Source organism: Dunckerocampus dactyliophorus, chromosome 17 (genome assembly GCF_027744805.1).
Source record: "Dunckerocampus dactyliophorus isolate RoL2022-P2 chromosome 17, RoL_Ddac_1.1, whole genome shotgun sequence".
Lineage (NCBI taxonomy): Eukaryota > Metazoa > Chordata > Actinopteri > Syngnathiformes > Syngnathidae > Dunckerocampus > Dunckerocampus dactyliophorus.
Window position 1 is genome coordinate 12,819,348 of NC_072835.1, and position 22,560 is coordinate 12,841,907.

Genomic DNA, 22,560 nt, shown 5'->3' on the forward strand with positions numbered 1-22,560 from the left:
ATACTAATAGCGTGATGGTTTTTTTTCAGTTGTCTTTATTTTTCCGTAAATATGTTTTTGTTGTTTGTTGGACAAAAACGCCACTCAGGATTATAGTGCAAAACATTGAAGACGATCTTTATTGTTCACAGTTAAACACAAGCCACTGCTTTAAAAACGTTCTTTTTCGCCATGTCGTCCAGTCAAGAGTCCTGCTTTCTTCAGTTTGTGCAGGGTGTACCTTCCATCTCATGTTGCTTTAATTACTACGGTTGGCATTTAAAGTGGATTGTTGAACATGCTATTGATAGCGCAGCAGAAGGAAAGGACAGCAGGAGTTCCTGGTGGACAACAGGATTTAGTGAAAAGGTTTAGCGGGAAAAGAAACCAGTGTCGACATGAAATACTTCTGTTGATTGAGGATTCCTGGTAGTGTTGAAGAATACAATGCAGCAATGTTAATATCATAGAGCTTGGTCACTTCCTCATCACAGTTTAGATTGAACTAGATACATTGTCAGAAATGTAAATACATGTCAGAATGTGTCATCGATAAGAATACATAAATAGGCATCTGTTTCATACACTTTCCATTTTGTATCCTTCTGGAAATAAAAGAATAGACACGTTCCTCTACAAACAAACAGACTGATTTTGGACAAAAACTCATTGGAATTGTTAGTTTTTGATTCTGAATAATGATGTGGTCTGTTTTTTTTCACCACTGTACTCTCTCACCTTGTATTTTTTTTATTTTTTGCCGTGAATTTGTAGTCAGGAAAGCTTTTCCCCCCACGAACACCAGGAAACAGCGATTTAGGATTTACACTCAGCTCAACTGAGATGCAAGGACTACCTGACGGGTGTTGAAAAATTAAATACAGGTGGTCCTCGGTCTACGACGTTTCGTGGTTACGAATGCGCTCCCATGAATTAATTGAAAAATGTAATTTTGGTCCATAAACACGAGAACGCACGAGAACTAGTTACACTGTGTGGCTAAATGTGACGAATAACATCGCTTATTAGTTCACATTTTGTACTTCATTATGTCTCCCAAGTGGAAGCCAATCTACGAGGGAGAAGCAATGCCCACCAATGGCCGCTCTTTTGTTCTCAGCTTCGGCCAACTGTCGCGGCCATCATTAAGGAGAAATCTTATTCAATGCTAATGGATTCTTGAGGGGTCATGGATTCTGTGCGCTGTTACAAGGAGATCTGGAAGACGAATATTTTAAAAAGGTACTGTTTTCATGTAATTCTTGTATGTCGTCTTTTTATTACTGTATTTTATATGTGCTTCATGTGTTAGTGACTTAAGAGTTAAAACTTAAAACTCGACGTACATTGCAGTCTTGAAACCGAACTCGTTCGTAACCTAAGGACCACCTGTACAGAGCAGCAGTGCCTCTTCCAATACACAAGCTTGCAGTTATTCCACTGCTTCCTAAGATATATTTGCACAGGTTCATTGTTTGGGACATTTTTGTGTCATCTCACTTTGCTTTTCGCATGATAAACCTCTGTATCATTGCGTACTAGCAAAAAAAAAAAAAAAAAAAGAAAGCACTTTATATGAATGGATTGAAGTCAGTACAACTACTGTCAATACATAAAGCTTTGCCTCATTGGCTGGTGAAAAAAAAAAAAAAAGGCGGGGGTGGGGGGAATGAAATCCTGTTGTCCACTCAAAGGAATGGAACAAATAACACTGACTTTGAAAGAGTTGTTGACATATTACTCTTTTGCTGATTTGTAGATCTTGTCAATCTTAAGCTTCAATCTCCCCGGCTCAGTTGTGTCCCTAACTGTGCTCATGATGCGTTTCATTGTAGTCCATGATCTTGAGCGGTTGCTGTCTGGGCCTCCCCGTCCCTGCTAGGCCTCGCCCTCCGCCAGGCCCTAGCCCTACCTTCCTACGGGGGCTTTCCTGACTGAGGACCTGCTGCTTAGGCTCAGTGGGATCCTTGGTGGGCACGGTGACAGGAGCGGCCGGGGTAAGGGGCTGAGTCGGGATGGTCGGAGTGTGGGAGGGTGCAGGGCTGATGTGGGCGACGTAACCCGGGCACGGGGACTCCGTGCACAGCTCAGTCTTCAGGCTGTGGGCGAGGCCGGCGAGACGCGGAGGCGACGGCTGTTGATGCTCCTCATCACACTGGCTTTCACTTTTGTTGCGAAAAAGCTCGCGTGCCCTCATGCCAAGGAAGCTTTTGGCGCTGGGGTAGGAGCCCACGGTGAGCGGTGCGTCAGAGGTGGGCTGAGGTGCAAGCAAGTTGGTGTGGGCGCAGGACAGGGGGGGCTCCACTACTAGGGGTGGGCCTGGCTCCTTGCTGCCATTGACCGAGTTGGCTGTAGTCTTGGAAGATTTGCTTGCCTTTGGTTGCCCTAGTAATAAAGTGCTGCCGTTACCGCAGGGTGAGTCATGTGGTGGTCTACCGTCCATCTCCTCATTAGTACAACTTTTACTTGGTCCATCAGGCACCAGGAAGCTGAACAAGGAAAAACATGTACTTAGAGTGATTTTAAACTCAAGAATAAAACATAATACTTTAGAGAAATTAATCAGCCCAATACTAGATCCCAGTGGGGCATTATAGTAAGTTTTTTTCATAAAATACCCTACACATATCAAGCTGTGTACATGGTAAATCTGCATTCTTCTCCTACTGGCCGACATGCTCGGATTCTGTAGCCTCCTCCCCGACCACGCCTCCTCTGTTGCGATTGGTCAGGGTTTGAGGATCAGCTCAAGGCATTCCAAACACCCACCGCCCTCCCACCGCTCAGAGCTGTTCCAACAGGTTACATGCTAATGGTTATCCACAAGCAGTAAAAGAAAAATTGAAGATTTGTTCATGAAACACCCGACGAGAGCAGAGTAACAGTCGGTGATTTAGGTCTTTAGCTGCCCAGAAAAGAAAAAGTTTGAAGAAAAGTACAATGCCTCCCCTCACAGAGACAAAGCAACTGTATGACTGACGAGGGTTCACGCCGTTCATGCCGTTGTTCTATGCGGCGTCTATTTGCTGAACCAATGTAGAGTGAGCTCTTCCTGCCTGTCTGGAGGCGAGAGACGAGGAAAACAGACACATGCACATGGCAATATATGGAGGCTGGCAAAATTACGCAGTTAATTTTGACTTATTGTGTGATTAATTCATTTATTTATTATCGCGAAACAGTTTTTTCTGAACAAGAAATCTCACATTTTAATCTCACAAAATCTTGTGACACACCTAGTGCTTAATGTATTTTTTTTATCACAAAACATCCTTCCTTGTTAGCATCCCATTAGCTGAATATTGACATGATTGTTCCCAAAGCCACAATGTGGCAGCGAGATCAACCACCACCACCTTCCTGTTTTCAGTCACACCAAGAATCGCATCTTCAATTAAGATAAGAGTAACCTTAAATGTTCATTTATCCCTTTCATTCATCATTTATAAGCATTTTAAATTGTTTCTGCATGTAAAACTCTACTTGTAAAACTATGAACACGTGTTTTGTGGAAACAGTTTTGGCTTTCTGGAACAAATTAATTGGATTTACATTATTTCTTATGGGAAAAATTGGTTTGGTGACGTCCGTTTCGGTTAGAGTCGGACCATCTGGAACAAATTTATGATGCTAACCAAGATTCCACTGTACTGTAAGTACAATAATGTATGGCTGTAATTTCTTAATGTGTAAAAATGAATTCAAAATAAAATACATGTTTTTAGATATGCATAGCATGCAATGTTGAGATTGAGTGAGATGTATCTTGCTGAGGTACAGCGTTGAAATGACTATACTTGGCTACAAACCTGGAGTCAGCAGCTGTGTGTGGGTCCGCTCTGCCCCCTGGTGGCAAACAAGCGCCACTGTTACCTGGAGCCTCCGTCTCAACTTTGCTGTAGAGCTGCAGGAGTTCAGTCTGCAGCAGTTGAGTGATTCTTCTCTGTGCCTGATACCTGCTGTCTGAGGCCTGCAGCTCTACCCTGAAGAGAAAACCAGAAAGGGGACGAGAAGGAAAAATAGAGTGTAAGAGGATGCATGTGAATTGTTCAAGTAAGAAAAAGAGCAAAAAACAAATACCGAAAAGTTGATCTACAACAAATAAAGAATGATAAATAGTGCAGGAACGGGTGGTGGACTTCCATAGATGCCTTAAATAGTATGTTAGACACTTTGAAGGCCTGAAAGTTCAAATTTTAGCCTCAATTTTAGACACTCACTTTGCTTGGCATTTTACATCCTCAAGAAACTTCTTCTGTTCTGCAATGAGGTGCTCCTTCTTGGAGAGAAGCGTCTCCAGTTCAGCGGCCCTCTGATGAGCTGCCTCAAGTTTCTGGCTCTGAACCAGCAGGCTCTGTCTCAGAGCCTCTACTTCCTTTCTGTAGGATGCTTGTAGCATTTGGGCCTCCTGGGTGGTGGGTCTCTGCATAAGGGGAACAGGACAAAATGTGAGAAAGAGGGGAAAAAAACAAAATTGTACTGCACTACATCCACTTTAAAGTTGTCCTGCCACCATACCTTGGTATTATCTGCACCTACGTGTTGTAGCTCTTGCATGGACAGCTTATGTGCCTCCCCAAGGAGCAGTAGCTGCTTGTTTAGGAAGCTCATCTGCTGCTGGGTGCACTCACTGTTGCTCAGCTAAAAGGATACACAAAAAAACATCAGAGTGTAGTCATTAAGCTATAAAGTGCAATAAACTTATGGATGCTCATCACCAGACAACCTTTTTTTGTGCTTATTTTGATTATTGATCCTGAAGTTCTATGTGATGCTGAAGAAAACCGTTCCAAATATGCCTGAAAATAACTATAAATAATAACTGTAAATGTATCTTCCTGACCTCCCCCAGTTTCATGAAGCCATGCTGTCTATTTTTTAAGTGTGAAAACCTAAAATGGTGAGCTCAGAGCTGAACGTGTGGCTGCTTGCGATATGAAATGCCCATTTCCTGAATCAACACGGCTTGATTACTGCTCTCTGCCTGCCGCTGAACCCAAAACACAGAGTGAGTGACATCGTCACGGCTACTGAGCCTGGAGACAATCTGCAGTCTGTTGAGAGACAATTGCATGACATGCATAAGATGTCTGCCTGCTTGCCATCCAGCCAGTGAGCTCTGTTTATAAACACAAGCACACTATTTGTCATCTTATGTTGGATGCTGAGGGAAAACAATAAAAACTGACATATGGGTGTTCTAACCCAAACATCATCATGCCATTATCATAAATTACTCAAAAGTGTATGATTCCGTCCAATATTTTAGTCCAGTATTTATATTTTTATCCTCAAAGTTTTTGATTTACTTGTCTTATTTAATGTTTCCACTTATTCTTCACTTATCCACTTGTTTCAATTTATTATTAACTTATTCCTATTGTATCACTTTTATGAAATCTTAAAATTGTATTCTTTTTTTTAAATCTTTGTTTTAAAATGTTTATTTCTTCCTTTTCCTTAACCGTTGACAAGGTTTACCTTTTTAAACTCTCATTTGCGTTCTGATTATTTATTTTTTTAAGTATTACTGCCAGCGCCTTCCTTTCTTTTCAAACAGGAAGAAAACAAAATGTAAATGCTAAAAATGTAAGCAAGTGAAATAAATTAAGTGTCAACATGTAAAAGTTATGGTGTGAATGAATTACCAGTAATAGATGTGGAGAAGGGGTTGGACTATGTAATGTAATGTAACCAAGTGATGTTTCTCAACTTGTTTAAGCATGTCTGAAACGAACCATACCATACCTAGTATTTGATAACGTTTACCTTGATGGTCATCTGTTTGAGCAAGTGTCCAGTGTGACAGACTCTGTTATTTGCCCCCTGAAGCTCTGCCTCAAGTTCATCCATCCTTTTCTGATACTCTTGTAATTTGCTCTGCAGGCACAAAATCAATGATGCTTAGGAAATTCAAAAGCTCTTCCCCGTATAATGTATGTACCTGGAGCTCTTGGTTCTTGGTGTCGTAGCCGTCTCGTCCCTGCTGCAATTGTCTGATCTGACTGTGCAAACGGGTCACCACCGTCTCCCGGTCGTCCCACAGGTGCCTGTACCGCTGCTGTTCCACCTGCAGACTCTCCCTCAGAGACATGATATCCACACTCTGCAGGTTCAGCTGGTCCTTCTGCACAGTAGTTCAGTTCAAAAACAAAAATGAATCCATAGCTTCGATGAATATTTTTGCAGAATTAAAATGTCATGTGTGGTTAACGATACATCATTTGGGTCAACGTCAACAACCTTTGTGTGCAAAGCATAAATGTGCAGTCGTTCCAGAAAGATGGCCAGAAAAGAACAATGTGCAAATGCACACTTGCCATGGCATTGTTTTGCTCTTCAAGTGCAGTGGCGTTGATGATGCGCCGCAGAAGGCGGCGGTTGCGGACGGCATGCTGCTCCCTCTTGTAGCGTTCGTACAGCAATTGGTTGTGCAGCAGGAGCAGCTGGCTGCGCAGTGTTTGAAGCTCATCAGTCGGAGCCGACCCTGAGAATATCCCCAAAACAACCATGTAACACAAACATTGCCAAATAATACTAACAAATCATAATTTAGGTGTAACATGTCGAAGAGTACAAGAACGTAGTGAGCATAGTACAGAAATCCAGCCCTGTATGACTATGATCAGACATACCTAAACTATTATAGATATACTTACATGACCAATAACCAATAACTATAAAATGATTATGGCCTATGATGATAACAAGTAGCAATATGAGATCAGATGATGGTGGAAAATTGAAAACCTAAAATTAACCAATTGGCCAAATTTGAACATACAGGGTGTATCAAAAAAGTAGACTCTCCAAAAAGTAGCCACTAAAGTTAAATTAGAATATTTTTCTGAAATGTCTTTATTTGCATATGTTGGTATGGACATCATCCTTCGGTCCATATCAACATTTATTGAATAATCGCATGCATGACTGAACACAGGCCGTTTTTCCGGTATGCAAAAAATAAATAATTCTGCCAAAAAATGTAAGGGTTAAAATTTAAGGAATAGTAAGAAACTGTGATGCAAAATGAGAATTTTTGTTTCTACGCTGCGAACCTCAAGATTGGTCTTGTCGGAAATGGTTTAATTGTTGGACCATACTTTTTCCACGTCAAAGGTGACGATTACCTCCGAATGTTGAATGAGCATTTCGTTCATACTCTCAGAGGAATGCAGCGTTTTCGTTTTCAAGGAAATGGTCGGTTGGTACATGCTTGGTGGGCCCAAGATGGTGCTCCACCACACCGGAGGAGAATTGTAACTGATCAGCTGACAGAACCTTTTGGTGACCATGTTATTGTTTTGAACCGCCCAGTGGAATGGTCACCTGATTAGACACCGCTGGACGTTTTTGGGGCCATCTCAAATCAAAAGTGGATGTGACACCACCACATGACCTCGACGACATTGAACAGCGAATCAGAGCTGAAGTTAACATCCTCCGAAGGGACAGGGGAATGATCAGGCGATCAGTGCAGGACATGCGGAGGAGAGCGCAACTGTGCATCCAGAGAAATGGAGGTCATGTTGAGGACTAAGTTGACAAAAACTTACATCCATTACCCCAGTGCATATAGCGTGAAACAAAGGGTTAATTTGGATATCGCAGCACAGAACAACAAAAATTCTCATATTGCATCACAGTTTATGACTTTTCTTAAAATTTTAACACTTTTTTTTTTTTGCCCACCAGAAAACAGGCCTGTGTTCAGTCATGCAATAAATTGTGGTATGGACCGAAGGATGATGTCCATACCAACATATGCAAATAAAGACATTTCATGAAAATATTCAATTGGAACTTTACACTCTGTAGATTGTCACTTGTTTGTAAACAGTGACTATAATTACTTATAATAGTTACTGACTCCCATCAGTCTAAATTAAATTCTTATTCTATCTGACTGAATCAAGGTACAAACAGTAAGAGGATACTGTGTACTACAAATGAGGCTTTACAGTTCTAATTTAAAACATGCAGTTAAACTCAATCACTGTAGAAACCTTAAAGAAATTTCCCTGATTTTTAACTTGCTGACTCTGACGAAGAGCTCGTGACACGTTACTAGTCATGCCGAATGACTGACTGCAGCATTCATAATTGCTCATTTTATCAGTGAGCAACAGCCGAGAAAAGGGAGTGAGTTACCTCCAAAGTGCGTCCAGTCAGCTGACTTACTTGGCAAAGGTAATCTGTCCAAGGAGAGAATGGAAGAAACACATTTTCTGAGATCGGACTCCTCTGGAATTTAAATTTAAATGTCTGTCATACTGTGATGATCAAATATGGGATGTTGGGATGCTCAGAGATTTAATTACAAGTGAAATGTATAGCCAGAACAGCACAGAGGAACTGTAGCACATCGCATTTGTTCTCATGCTTAAATGACCGAAGAGTGTCCTTTGACAAAAATAAATGTAAGACTGTTCTAGTTGTCATTAAGATGCAGCTGATGGGAGTGAAGCCATGGGAGAGTAGATAAACAAGCTGGGTCAGCGGGGTACTGAACAATACTTGTACTTGTTTTCAACCGCACACAGTAATAGGCTGGAAACAACCCAGGCGGGCTGTGAACAGCATCAAAACACACTGGATTGACCAAGTTTCTACAGAAAAAAACGATACATCTAAAAACAGAGTAGGTGAGGGTTGACCTTATGTTGCAAAACTACGTTACAAGCTTTACTCTGAAAGTTTATGCTGACATTTTTCATTAACTGAACTAAAACATTTTGCATGTACACAAAATGCCTATTTCGCTCAAATATTTTTCACAAATTTGTCTAAATCTGTGTTAGTGACCGTTTACAAAGTTCATAATTCATCGTTGCATATAAAAGTGCTGATTAGACAGCATGATTAATGCACAGGTGTGCCTTATGTTCACCAAAATAAAAGGCTACTCCCAAAAGGCCAATCCAAAAGGAACTGACACTCTGACAGCATATTTTTTTCTCATTTTAAGTTCCTCTAAGTCACATGTGTCAAACTCGTGGCATGGAGCCCGAGACACTGCAGGTTTTCTCTCGAACCAGTTTCCCCAGCAGGTGATTCAATTGATGAACTCCTTCCCTTAAATTGAAGGAGGTGGTGATCATTAAAATCACCTGCTTTAGTGAACCGCTGGAAAGAAAATCGGCAGTGTCTCGGCCCTTCATGGCATGAGTTTGACACCCCTGCTCTAAGTACTTTGCATGAAATGCAGGTCTGAGGTCAAATGGGAGACGGTCAAACAAAAAAAAACAATTAAAAAACACAGCTAAAGCCTCTTACCTCTTAAGGACTTTATCATAGGCATCACTCCCCTGCTGAACAAGGCGATCCAGCACCTCCAGGGGTGAAGTAGTCACAACCCCCTCCTCGTCCCCGTCCTCTAGCCCCTCTTCCCGTCTTGAAGGCCTCTCCAGTGCCGCCTTGTGGATGACCTCGGACGTCTTCTGGCCCACATAAAGCGAGGCTGCCCTGGGCAGGGCTAGGTCAAAGAACACCTCGTATGGCACCGGGGCAGGAGTCTTGCTGCATGGACTTGGCGAGAACATCCCAAACTTGCCCACTTCGTCCTCCGGGGCAGATGAACTCCGGTATAGGTGGTGATCAATGGGTGTAAAACCTGACAACAAGGGCCAGGATTGTTCAAGGCCGATGGTTGAACTCCGACTATCTCCCACTCCCCCTCCTCGTTCGACACCAGTGGTACTTGCAGTGTTCTCCACTTTGTCTGGCGTTGACACCACATGGCGTGTGTCCAAGACGGACCCTTCAGGTTGGCTGTTGGTGAGATTCTTGTCTTGTGCCTGGCAGCCTGTCAGAGTCTCAGTGGTGCGATAGAAAGGGGAGTCAAAACCCCTCAGGCCTAACAGCTCCTGCTTATCCTCAGTGATCTTCAGAAGCTCCTCTGTGATGGCCGCTGCACATATTAAAAAAAAAAAAAAAAAAAAAGACAGAATATGGAAAACGCTGGAGTAAAAGCAGAAAGCATGGTGCCAAGCATCAGTTGCACCATAAAGAGAAATACAGATTTCAGACAGATTGGATGTAGTTCTGCAATGTAGAAAAAAGCTCAAAAGCTCACAAGCTCACCCTCCTCTTTCTCTTTTTCCATTCTGAGCTGAAGCTCCAACTCCTGCTTCTTCATGAAAAACGACAGCTCCGTCAATGTCATGGACACATTCTCAGCATCTCCTGTGTCTGATGATAAGGTGTCACAAATGTTACCATGATTGCACAAATATAAAGCTTCAACAGGAAAAAATTGAAAATGTTACAGTCATATTTTGGAAGATCGTTAAAAGTTCAAACCCGACTGAATGAAAACTGTGCCACATTTGGCAGCACTAATAGAAGGCTTTTGTCTGATCCAGGCATGACTACTGTAGAGTCAATATTACCATCTAATCTAACTAAGGGTGCACTCGGTGAACCAGTTCCTACACACCATGCTTCAACACAGTTACCCCTGTTGCCCTGAGGGCCTGTACTCACACTGTCCTGTACTCGTTTGCCTTTCAGCATGTCTGCATAAATACAATGTAAAACATATGTCACCACTTCATCTGATTCGGTGTATTGCGGCAACTTTTCTGACAAAAGTCTTCTACTCAACAGTCTGACCACGCTGAGGTGTCTTCCGGTTCCGGTTTTAATGCTAAGAACAAATATTTTGGATTGTTTCTTCAACAATGCATACTGTATGTGTTTGAGTGAATGTGAAGGATCATAGTTAACCTCTGTTTGTGGCTCCAAGTTTTTCTGAGTCTTTCACAGGGTCCTGTCTCACCAGGGCAGGCTTACCACTGTCTCCATGTCTGCGTTCCTGCAAAGTCCCACAGTATGCATACAGTTACTTGTTATATTTTATTACATGACATAAATAAACCATAAGTCAGGGGGAGGAGCGATACTTGAAAATGTACTTTCACCAAAACTGTATGTTGTATGTACTGTAATTTCTAGACTATAGAGCAAACCAGTATATAAGCTGCATCCACTAAATATAAAAGAGAAAAATAGATGTACTGTATATATATGACAAGCCACAGGTGTCCATGTCGTAGCATGGGATATTTAGTACACAGAAAGATTGTTTAAACTTTTAATTAAATAAATGTTTTTTTTCTAAACAGTGTCAAACAGTGCGTGTAACACTGCTGGTTAAACAGTAGCCTACCAGAAAAGTCATGAATCACTGTCCTTCTCCTCCTCCTGGGAACTAAAACCACTAAAGTTGTCCTCTTCAAGTGCCAGAACCAAACAGCCCCACAATTCCCTCAGCACACACGCCGCTGTTCTCTCTCCTTCTTTCATTGTGGCTACCAGTGTCATCCCCGCCCCGAGGCAAATCAGCCCCCAAGGCTGTGCTGTTCTCGCCCAGCATGCAGAAGTCCAGCCCCCCAAAACCCGACGGCGACAGTGGACCTCCCGACACCGCTCCACGGTGCCAAGATCTGAGCAACAGCCACTAGGTCAACTTGAAAGTTACATCACACGCACCTCCCCACGCGTTCTCCATGATGAGTAGTGATGTGTGGATCAATACTGCAATATCGCTACCAGATCTTTAAACTCTAAAATCGATTCTCAAATCAAAATATCGATACTTTGTTACTTCATTCATTTGAGGTAATGTATATCATATTTTATTGTATTAACTGTAACACAGTGGAAAGTAACTAAATTATTGAGACCTTGTCTAAATGCAGTTGTTTAAAATGAATGAATAAATTACTCTGATGTCATATATTCTTCATTTTATGAGCTATGCTAAGGTTTGAAAACCACTACGTTTGGTGTATGTGCACCAAGTATCGGATTGTTATCAGAAATACCAGTCTGAATTTTACTCAGCATCAAATCGGAAAAGAAATCAGTGGTATCGCACATCACAAATGATGAAAGGCACACACAAAGCGCAAAATGACTGCTCCAAAGCACACGAGATGTCGTGAGATCAGAACGCGCCCACAAATTAGCTGCATTTTATAAACCGCAGGGTTCAAAGCGTGAGAAAAAAGTGGCGGCTTATACACGGGAAATAACGATAAATATGTTGTTTCAACATTTGTGAGGCAAGGATCCAAACAACCATCCAACATTACAAGTTACAGTATTGTGAACTCAACTTACAACCAAAATAAATGCAGAAAATAAATGCAGAAACATGAGACTAACACATGTCGTTACTCCATTAAAATGTAAAAGTTGTGGCAATTTAGTAGATAAATTAAAGCATATAAAGTCGCTTGTAAAACACTGTATTTGTAATGTAAACATTTGTATTTTAAACAGAGCTTACTTTTCTAGGTGGACTGGACTGGATTGTGTTGGCAGGTAAGGAGATAATAGGAAAGTCATCTGATAGTGTGGGAGGTGGTGATGAGGTGGCTGGAGTACTGGAGGCAGGTGTTCCTTTCCCTCCTTGTCACATTTAACATGAAAACAACACAGGTGAGTAAAAAATAGCACCATTCCTGAGAATTACTCATTTAAAAGGTGTTGGGAAGTAACAGACCCGAAGTGCTGTGGAAGCGGCTGGGAAGGTGCGAGGCACTGTGGGAGAGCTCGAAGTTGGGTGACATGCCCCTGGATGAAGGGGGTGTAGCCATTCCACACAAGGAGGAGGGGCTCCATAATGGGTCCTTACCCCCATAGGAGGAGTTAAGTTCACAAGTGGAGTTCTGTTAAAGGAAAGCAAAAGATTACTGGTTAGTGTTAGGGTGATGATTTATAATCTGAAGCACCGTACATGCGTACTTTGTAAAATACACTCATGTGACTTTGTTATGTGTCGTACACGCTGGAAGTTGTCCAAGTTCCATGACATATTTCAAGAGACAGTGTGGAGCTGTAAAAATGAAGCACTATTGAAATTGATTCCAACAGTGAGCAATGAATGTACCTGCCAGGAGCCAAATAATAATAATAATAATAACCAGAAACAAAAATGTCATTATAGTTGTAGTTTATTTTTGAGGGAAAAGCCCTTTTATACCTTTTTTTGGAAGTGTTTCATAGGTGGACATTGTCTGGAAACAACAGTGTAAGAAATAGAAAATTACATGGATTGACTCTATAATATATTTCATTATTTATAATATATAAAATAAATAAAATGATCAATTTAAAGGTTTTGGGGTTTTTTTGGCATGTGTTGGTAGTTGGAAGTCACCACACCCAAATGTCTCCCCACTGGAGAATCAACAGCTATTGCATGAAATAAATAAATAAATAAATACATACATACATACATACATACATACATACATACAACTCTGAAGAACTTTCAGGCATGTTAAAAATGTTCTTACCTGGCGTTTGGAGGTCTGTGGGCTACGGCTGGTTGGCTGTGTCCCTGAGAAGGGGGGCAAAGACAGGGGCGGAGGCAGCGGCTGCCGTGGAGTGGAGAACGGGGTCGATGAGGAGCTTCCTGTTGTCAAGACAACAAATAGTCAGGCTCGATCTTCAACTGGAGCGCCAGCATCTCTGTGATGTTTTCCATGACTCTTTACAAGTCATTGTCTTCCAAAACATAAGGACACCAGGGAAAAAGTCTCCCCAAAAGTGGTACAGGTGTACAGTTCAAATTCCAAATTCATAAAAGCTACGCAAATAGATTAGGTAAACAATTGATCATTATATTCATATTATATATTATATGAAATATAAATATATATATTATATTATATTTGATAATAGAGTTTTCCATTTACAACTGCCCTTTTTAACACTGCAAATACAAATATAGTTAAGGAGTTGGACCTTTGTGTGACTTTTTCCTCACTGGTCCATTCATTCCAGTTTGTGTTCCAAAAAAAGAAAAAAAAAAAAGTAAAATGTATATCCTGTACATATAGGGGTAACGCTCAGTGGATTTACTATCTCTTTATTTCAACTAACCATAACTGCTGTAGAGGTCTGTGTACGGGCTGGAAGTGCAGTCTTGTGGTCGCAGATGGATTTGAGGGTAAAAGTTCTCAGGCATGGTGGCGTATCCCTCCTCACAGGAGGCCTCCTTCGGGTCGAGAGAGACTTTGGCACATTCAATGACAATATCGTGGATTTCATACTTTTTCCACCTACAATGAAACATAATACCATTAAGCCCAACTGTTACAGTGGACATGCATTTCAAGCTCTGGCAGATGCTACAAGACTTGCCTGGTGGGGTCAAGCTCGTAATCCTTGGTTCCTGTCACTAATTCGGGGTGGATACGGACGTGTTCGAGCATTGGCTGAGGAGAGATGTTGAAAACAAAATTTTGAATGTGATTAAAATGCTCAAAAGAGCACAATGGCACCTCACCTTGACCACTTCCTCAAAGGTTTCCATGTTCTCCTTCATGCTGTAATGAGAGCGCAGGTAGGACACAAAGTTGCAAGGATACATGCCATAGAGTCGGTGAAAGAGGGAGTAGACGCTGGCGTGAAGGTGGATCAAGTAAACCTCTGAAATATGCCCTGAATGGATACAAGACATAGATTTGTGAGCTCCATGGTGAACGAGACCCCACCGTCCAAGTTTTCATTCATTCTCTACCGCTCACCCCGTTTAGGGTCGGAGGTCAGCTGGAGCTAATCCCAGTTCACTTTGGTTGATTAACAGTAAATAAACTCCATTGATACGGTTTTGAAGGGCATAGTATGCATATCTTACCAGGATTCTTCAGGTTCCAAGATGCCAGGCGACCAAAAATGTCAAAGTACTCCCACAGGTGTTGTTTCCCTGCTTGAGGAATCATGGGAAGTAGCGTGATCAGCACCAACACCCCAGTAATCAGCACCACGACATCCGTATCAGTCTGCCAAATAAACAAAATGAGGACGTGACAAAGATGTCCTGTCTAAAGTCCCGGAAATAACCATTTTATACCTACTAATTTTGTAAGTATATAGTAATTCCTTGTTTATTGTACTTAATAGGTTCTTTGATTGATGAATTTCCACAAAGTAGGATTCCTTATTTATTAAATCAAATACTTTCAAAGTTACAGCATAGAAAACATGTTTATACCCTCCTAAATACGGGTTTTAACATTATTAGAGACTTTTAGGCATGCAATAACACCCCTATAGTCACCCTTACACTCCTATTACCCAATATAGTAGATGTAATAAAAGAAAACAAGACACAAAAGGCATAATACAGTACAGACTCACACATGTTAGCATTGGGAGAGCTTATTGTTGTTCTTTTGTAACTTCCTGTTGTGTACAGTACTTACTGCGGTGGCTATTGCCTCATCAAAGTAAGATTACTGACCTGTGACCAGTGTAGAATACTACATATCTTCACGACATCTTTGAATTGAGTGTTCTGATTGCTCTATATTTGTAATTTAGTTCATATTTTAGTTCATAGCTTATGCTTGAAAATGCTTAATGCAAGCAAAAAATATGTAAAATTTGCTTAAGTATGCATTTTATTTTACTACTAATAGGCCGTATTCAACCACAAAACAATGATGATTTATAAATTAATATATTTTTGAAAAACTGATAGAGTGAAGTCGCAAAATTTGAAGCGTTAAGTGGCGAGCGATAACTGTACTCCCTTAGGACATGAACAGCTCATAATTTTTTTATGTTAAGTTTACTGTAACAGAGAGAGAATATTTTTAAAATCCAAAAAACATGAAATTTTATTATAAATTAATTAACATTTGGCTGAGTGAAATAAAGTCAGTGGAACCCATTTATGTCGAGGCCCCTTGGACTGGCTGACTGACTGATCAACATAAGTTGTCGATATAAACAAAATTGAAACCAAAACTCATCATTATTGTCACATTTACTTGTGACTTTTCCCAGAGAAATAAGGAGAATGGGTGGTAAGGACTTTTGAGCGTATGGTAGTTTATTTTCCGATCTAATAAAAAATTAATACATGGGTAAATGGTCTTTCATTCGTATAGCACTTTTCCACCTCCAAGGCACTCCAAACGCTTTGACAGTGCTAGCACATTTACCTACTGATGACGCAGCATCAGGCGCAACTGGGGGTTCAGTATCTTGCCCAAGGACACTTTGATCCCCTACCAACCAGCAAGACTTCTGACCCCCTCAGACTGGTTATCTGCCAATGAGGCTCATAGAGTAGTCCTGTTCCTTTAGGAAAGTACTCCTAATCTCAACTTCAAACCTCTATTCAAACCTCTCCACCACCACGGGCAAGACCAAAGAGTTGACAAAGAAGCTCAGGGACAAGATTATAGACATGCTCAAGACTGGAACAGGACCATCAGCAAAAAAGTGCACACACTATTCTAAGAACGTTGTTATTTGTTCATTCATGACATAATTACCTTTAGGCATTTGAGTAGTGAGAGCAGAAGAGGGTATCGAGCAATCTTGTGGATCCAGGAAGGCTGCTTGCGGATGACATGGCCGAGCATGGTGAGGGTGGGCAGCCGGCAAGACTGCTTGGTCATACACTCGTTCATCTTGTCCAGAAGGTGCTGTGGAGGAAGGTAGGGAGAGACGAGGTTGTTAGGTTACAATGCTGCTACTAAGCAAATCTATTTCATTATTTACCTTTGGAATGACAACAAAACTGTGGGACAACAGCCTGTTTTCTCACCTTGTCATGTGGCTCTCTGACCGAGCAGAGGATATGCATGGCCTCGGAAGAGTTTGTTTCTAAAAAGTAGTCCACCAGCCCGTTGAGCAGCACAGACCCTCGTTCTGGAAAAATATGGCACACAGGTGTTACATTCTGACACGAAGATGGTGGCATATATAGTAAATAAACCATGTAAACAGTGACACTACCAGTGCTGAGCTGCTCATTAATAAGGCCTCTGATCTCTTCTAGCTGGTGGAGGTCGGCGGTCTCCAGGAGCGGGAGGAGATCCCCCATGTTGGGCTGCTCCCTAGCCATGGTGGCAGTGCTGGAGGTGGATGCAGTGTCTCTCTCACACGGTGTCCGTCCCTTCCTGCCTGGAGGACTCCCTTGGGGCCACCCACCAATTCAGTCTCCAGGCACCTCTGGAACACACAGGTGTCAAACATTTGAGAAAGTAGTCAAGACTCTAAACGCTGGTTTATGATTCTGCGTCAAGCTCGCTCCTCCCCCTCCAAAGCCTCATGTCTAGGCCTCATGTCTTCACATGCAGAACTTCAAAAGGTTTCAGGACTACGTCGGAAAGGGTGGTGTGGTGAAGCATAAACCCAGGGTGCATTCACACTGCAGCCATTTGGGCCACTATAATAGCACATAGCTCGTTTGCTTTGAAAGACTTCTTTTGAGTCTCTTGCAAGTCAACTCTGGTACGCTTCACTGAGAAATATATATTCAATCATTTAAATCTGACCACAGCTGCACATGTGATTTTAAAACTTTTTAAATCATTGCAATACCTCGCTTGGGGTCAGTGTAACCAAAGCAGCACATTGTAGTCTCTCATTTACCCTATTTTTTTGTACTAGTGCAGCTAACTGGTGTACACAGCAATACGCTCATTACATAGCTGTTTCACCTGCAACTCATACTGGGAAACATATTAGGTTTGAACGCCGTGTGTGTGTTTGGCATCTACGTTTCTCAGGTAATAGCCAAGCTCTGGGAAGGATATAGTGTAGTGTCTATCAGCACGGTGACCAAACCCACATCAGTAGACGGAAAAACTTCAGGCAGTAAAATAAGCTGACACATACCAGTAGATTGAGCATGTGATAAAATGAATCAGATACAACTCAATCACCATTAATTATTTACACATGTGACTTATTCATGAAGAAAATATAAAAGCCCATTCCTTTTGAAATTCCAACACATCAAGCAACAATCCTGGAAATGGCCAAAAAGCCTGGGAATTGCTCCACCTCTGCTTCTGACTGGCCAAGTAAGAGATGATTTGTTTAATGATTTCTTACAATGTATTAAAAAGGTATGCAACTGTACAGTGTAACTGTAGCTTCATGCTAACAAAAAAAATCACACATTTAAACATGTCCAGATGACAAGCTGCTCCACTAGCTGGCAAAGACTCTTCTTGTGTGCTACCAAAACGAAATTAGCTCTCATGGAGATTTACACAGCAAAACATGAATCTAATTCAAGCACATTTGACCTTTTATTCACTGGAGTCATGTGTCAGGCTAAAAAACCCGCCAAGCGTCATTCCCAACAAATGGAAACAGGATGATAAATGCTTAAGATTCATTCACACAAGTCACGGTGAGGCTGTGCCTCAGTTAGCAATTTAATGATCGGTCATGGGTTGCAGTTTGGGTAGTAAGGGAGGATTCAGTCATCATGGTCAGTGTGGAGCTTATGAGGCTGAGGTTGCCAAAGCGTGGGTCATGCCCCCCAAGGCACCCTAGAAATTAGAGTTATCCCGATCCAATATTGACAATGGTCTGATATCAGCAAAAATCTGATTATCTGACCTGCATCTAAAATCCCTGATATAGACACTCCATTACAAGCAATCCATTACATGAGCCGTGTCAGCACTTATCCAGCAGTGCCGGATTCTGCATGCAGACCCAACGTAATCCCAACAACAGCATGTGCTAGTGTGTTCAGTAGGGATGACCCAAATCAATATTTATATCCCATAACGGGCTGCAAAAAACAGCAAAAAAAACAATATCGGATTATTGGCCTGCATTTCAAAGCTTCGATATTGATACTCTGATACAAGCAGTCGATTCCAGACTGTGCCCCAGCACGTCTATCCAGCAGCAACCGGATAGAGTCCATGCGATCGTAACAACAGTGTTTGCTAGCGCGCTACCAAAGGGGCAAGATGGAGGAGCGATGTCAGCCGTGTGCCAGTAAATAGACGTCATAAACCTTTATCATAAGTGTCCCGTGGTGGTAAAGCACCGATGAAGTTTAATACGACCAACCTCATCACACGTTTGATGCAGCATCACAAAAACCGACATGACGATTTCAGCAAGACTACAGCTCCTTCAAACATCCAACGCTGTCCAAAACATTTGCAAAGTGCAAGAAACTCCCAGGGGATGGAAAAAAGTAATTGGCTGTAACAGCCAAGAGCCAGCCCCTGTCGGTGGTGAGCAGGGGTGCCACCAGGAATTCTGGGTCCCAGGAAAAAAAAAAGTCACGATGGACCCCCACTTTTCATTTTTTAAAATAATTACCTACTATAATTACCTACCTTGTCGTATATTTCCCCTCCATACATCACCCCTGGTGGTGAGTAGGCTTGTCACAAGAATGGATAGTTTTTTGTTTTTTATTACAAGAATCAATACCAAGTCAATATCATACAAAATATACATCAATGCCTGCTTTTTCAGGCATCATCAGTATCGACTATACAACTTCCCGCTGTGAGCCATATTGATTCTAACTGACGCGGGCAGTATATGCGTATGAGCATTGAGGCGACTGAGCAGCAGCGTTGCTAAGTCCGCTTATTATAAGCAACTTTGGGCTTGCAAATTCCCAAGTTCCCTGTTGTTCTGGGCTTGTTTTCAGAGCGCTAGTCGCTTGCTTTTCTGCAGAACGCCTGCTGTCTTTAAAAAAAATGTCTCTGAAAGTACCAACTAGACTACTGTTTACTGTTTATCTCAGAACATACAGTATGTATAAGCACAGTATTGTTTGTTTGTTTTTATATAATGGGCAGCTATAGGCCACTGCTGGGCTTTTGGCAGCTGGTATTGCAATTTAAATTCTGGATAAAAATGTTGGAACCACACTGATCTTAAATACTTGACAGTTTGAAAGAGTTTTTAATAAAAGTAGTGAATTCAAAAATACATTTGAGGGTGCAATATCGGTATCATATCAGAAGTGAAAAAGACACCAAATATAAGACAAGAAATCTTATACTCATATATGATATTATATTATATAAAATAGAATTTCCACACTCGCATTTGTATATAATTATCCACATTTATAAAAAAAAGAAAAGGCCGAAAAGTTTCACATCCAAAAAGTTGTCACTGTTGTGAGCGACAAACTTATCGAAATTGAAGTAGTGCACTTCTTTTAGCCTCAACAGATTCAAGACACAATTAAATCAACAATCAATTCCACATCATTCAAATAATTAATAATGAATCACCTAAAAAGTTATGACGGCCGTCCCCAATTTCTAAAACAGTGATTTTTCTGCAGTTCAACTCATTAATTTCTAGATAAATCATGTTAGTCAGGTATACAAGGAAAGTCACTTATTATCCGTCTGTGGTCTGGCTTTGATGTAATGTGTTTAATGTAAAAATATACAGCGGAGTGACAAGTTTTAAAAAAAAATGATTTCTTTAAAACAACATGGTGTGAACATGGTGTGTGGCGTGTGCGCATGTAAAAAAAATTGCCCCAGAGAATTGCAATCTCCATTCTAAGGGAAAAAAATTGCATTTCGCATTATTTGCAGAATCATGAAGCTATAGTGCAAGCAATGCATTAACATTAAGCTTCAGAAAAAATGATTGAATGTTGAAAAAAATTGCTTGTGAGAGATATAACAAAAAGAAAAAATAGCCAGGCAGACATGAGTGATGTGACAGTAGAGAAAAGAAGCCTGGTTCAATGGGACGGTGGCAAAGAAGGTCGAGAAACTAGTGACCCATTTTGTCTTTATGATGAGCCTGGATTATGGCAGTTAGATGAAACCAAGTATCGTTATTTGATAGTAATACTGAACATCAGCTGCCACGAACATGTTCATTCTTACAGTAACCTTCAGAGCTGGATGGTACATTGAAATTAGATTCACCAAACAAGAGGCTATAACAATATATTAACTTTACTGCCATGGATTATGACTGCAATGCATGCTATGTTGTATTGTGCACCAATGTATGCATATGCGCCAATGCAACTCGGTATATGTGAATGTGTACAGTATGTGTATACTGACCACTGCCTACTGCTGCTGCTTGGCGTAAACAACTCGCAGAGAACAATGGCCAGGGTTGGGTTGACTTTATCCGATTATACAAATATGCAACCATCGTTGCTCTGCGAAGCCGGTGTAGTGTTAAACACAACACCACATGCAAGGGAAGCGGGGTGAAATGTTTGATGGGTGAATCGCTGCTGAAAATCCATCACCGGGTCTTTACAAAAACAAGTCAGTCCCACAGCCAACAGCTAACGTTAGCTGGCAGCAGCGACCGACACTCGGTCAGGATTTTCTCTGGCCTGTCAGCCGCGGCAAATCACAGGACAGTGAGGTATACAACCAGTCTGTATTATTACAAAATAACAAACATGCCCTGGTGTTACCTGTACAAAAATTTAGTTAGAATGAAAATAATCGGAGCTGTTTACCTGTTAGAGTAGCTTCACTCCACAGGGCGCCGCCATCTTGAACACCTCACAGCCCTTCCCACCGCCGTCAGCTTCCGCTGTCAACGCTGCATGCAAACTAATCCCACAAGTTAGCGCCCTGAAAACCGCTACTATCAGTACTCTATCTCGCCGATGTAAATCGGGTATTCATTACACATACCAATGTAGCTAATAATAATATTCAAGTCTTATTTATCCTTGCTCAGTATGAGCATTCGTTACCCTACCAGGGCGAGATTGTTTGTCCCAGCGACTCATTGGCGGAGGGCTGAAGTTTGTGTAATGCGGTTTCGCGTGACCCACATGTTGGCTGCGCACGCGCAAACACTCTCCTGATCAGGTAGCTGAGTGATCATTCAATAAGGAATGTCATGATTATTGAAAATTACAAAGAAACGTAAAATAAACTTATTAAAGTTTAGGTGTGTATAAAAACAGCTATTTTGAGATTAAACTGAATTAATACCCGCCCATTCTTACAGAGAGGCAGTAGCATTGGTGCCAAATTTAAGGCCCAGGGTCCAGATCAAACCTTCAATATGATTTATTTGGCCCGCAAAAGTCTGCCGATAATGTGCGTCAATGATGTACTTCTTCAAGATCATGACTTGTAGTTTTACCATTGCCGTCATTGTCTGCTTCTTCTTGGGTTCTCCCACCAGGTTCTGCAATGAGATCCCCGCCAATCCTTAAATAATACATAATATTGCATCTTTCTTAATACAGTGAAATCTCAATTCTACCGCATGCATTTGCAGTTTTTTAAACTCAATATACAAGATTCCAAGCATTTTTGTTTGTTTGATCAACTCCCTTTTTAAAATAAATACAACAGGTGTACAGTAGTTGTATACTTGAATATCTGCTTGTCACATTGACTTCTGATATCAAAGCAAAAGGTAAATAGCACTTAAATAAGTCATAGCAATCAAATGCAGGGGCGATTGTGAAATCATATCCAGAAACGATTATAGATGTACACAATTTCACAGTTACCCTGATAGCTGTCATAACTGCCATGTGGCCCACAGTGACCCTTCCCTGGGAGATCTGTGCTCAACATCATCAAGAAGTTGACAGCCCATGGACGGAAGAGAAAAGCTGATGAAAGATTGCAGCAAAGGACTGTTTGAATGGTGGATAAAGAACCTCCACCCACTTCCAAACAAATTCAAGCTCACCTGCAGACACAAGGTACTACAGTGTCAGCTCGCATTATCTGTCACCATTTGAATGAAAAGGGACGCTATGGTGGGAGACCCAGCAGGACCCCACTGCTGACACAGACACATAAAAAAGCC

General features: G+C 41.4%; 1 protein-coding gene across 1 annotated transcript; it reads right to left on the reverse strand.

Moving 5' to 3' along the window:
* Window positions 1–1,617: 1,617 nt before the first annotated feature.
* Window positions 1,618–21,448, reverse strand: tsc1b (TSC complex subunit 1b). The gene is made up of 22 exons (XM_054757759.1): window positions 21,239–21,448; window positions 16,747–16,962; window positions 16,556–16,659; window positions 16,281–16,433; window positions 14,633–14,777; window positions 14,282–14,436; window positions 14,137–14,210; window positions 13,876–14,054; window positions 13,287–13,405; window positions 12,491–12,656; window positions 12,275–12,396; window positions 10,708–10,795; window positions 10,063–10,170; window positions 9,256–9,889; window positions 8,131–8,174; window positions 6,300–6,466; window positions 5,924–6,106; window positions 5,749–5,859; window positions 4,498–4,620; window positions 4,200–4,402; window positions 3,789–3,962; window positions 1,618–2,468 (listed from the first exon to the last, which is right to left on the reverse strand). Exons 2-22 carry the CDS (start codon window positions 16,853–16,855, stop codon window positions 1,784–1,786), a joined length of 3,846 nt encoding a protein of 1,281 aa, XP_054613734.1. The 5' UTR covers window positions 16,856–16,962; window positions 21,239–21,448; the 3' UTR covers window positions 1,618–1,783.
* Between the last annotated feature and the right edge of the window lie 1,112 nt (window positions 21,449–22,560).

Coding starts and splice junctions, on each gene's coding strand:
- tsc1b (XM_054757759.1), bottom strand. CDS start 16,855: ATGGCTAGGGAGCAGCCCAACATGGGGGATCTCCTCCCGCTCCTGGAG. Junction 6,107..6,299: donor AAGAGCAAAACAATGCCATG/GCAAGTGTGCAT, acceptor ACTACTGTGCAG/AAGGACCAGCTGAACCTGCA. Junction 4,621..5,748: donor TCAAACAGATGACCATCAAG/GTAAACGTTATC, acceptor GTATCCTTTTAG/CTGAGCAACAGTGAGTGCAC.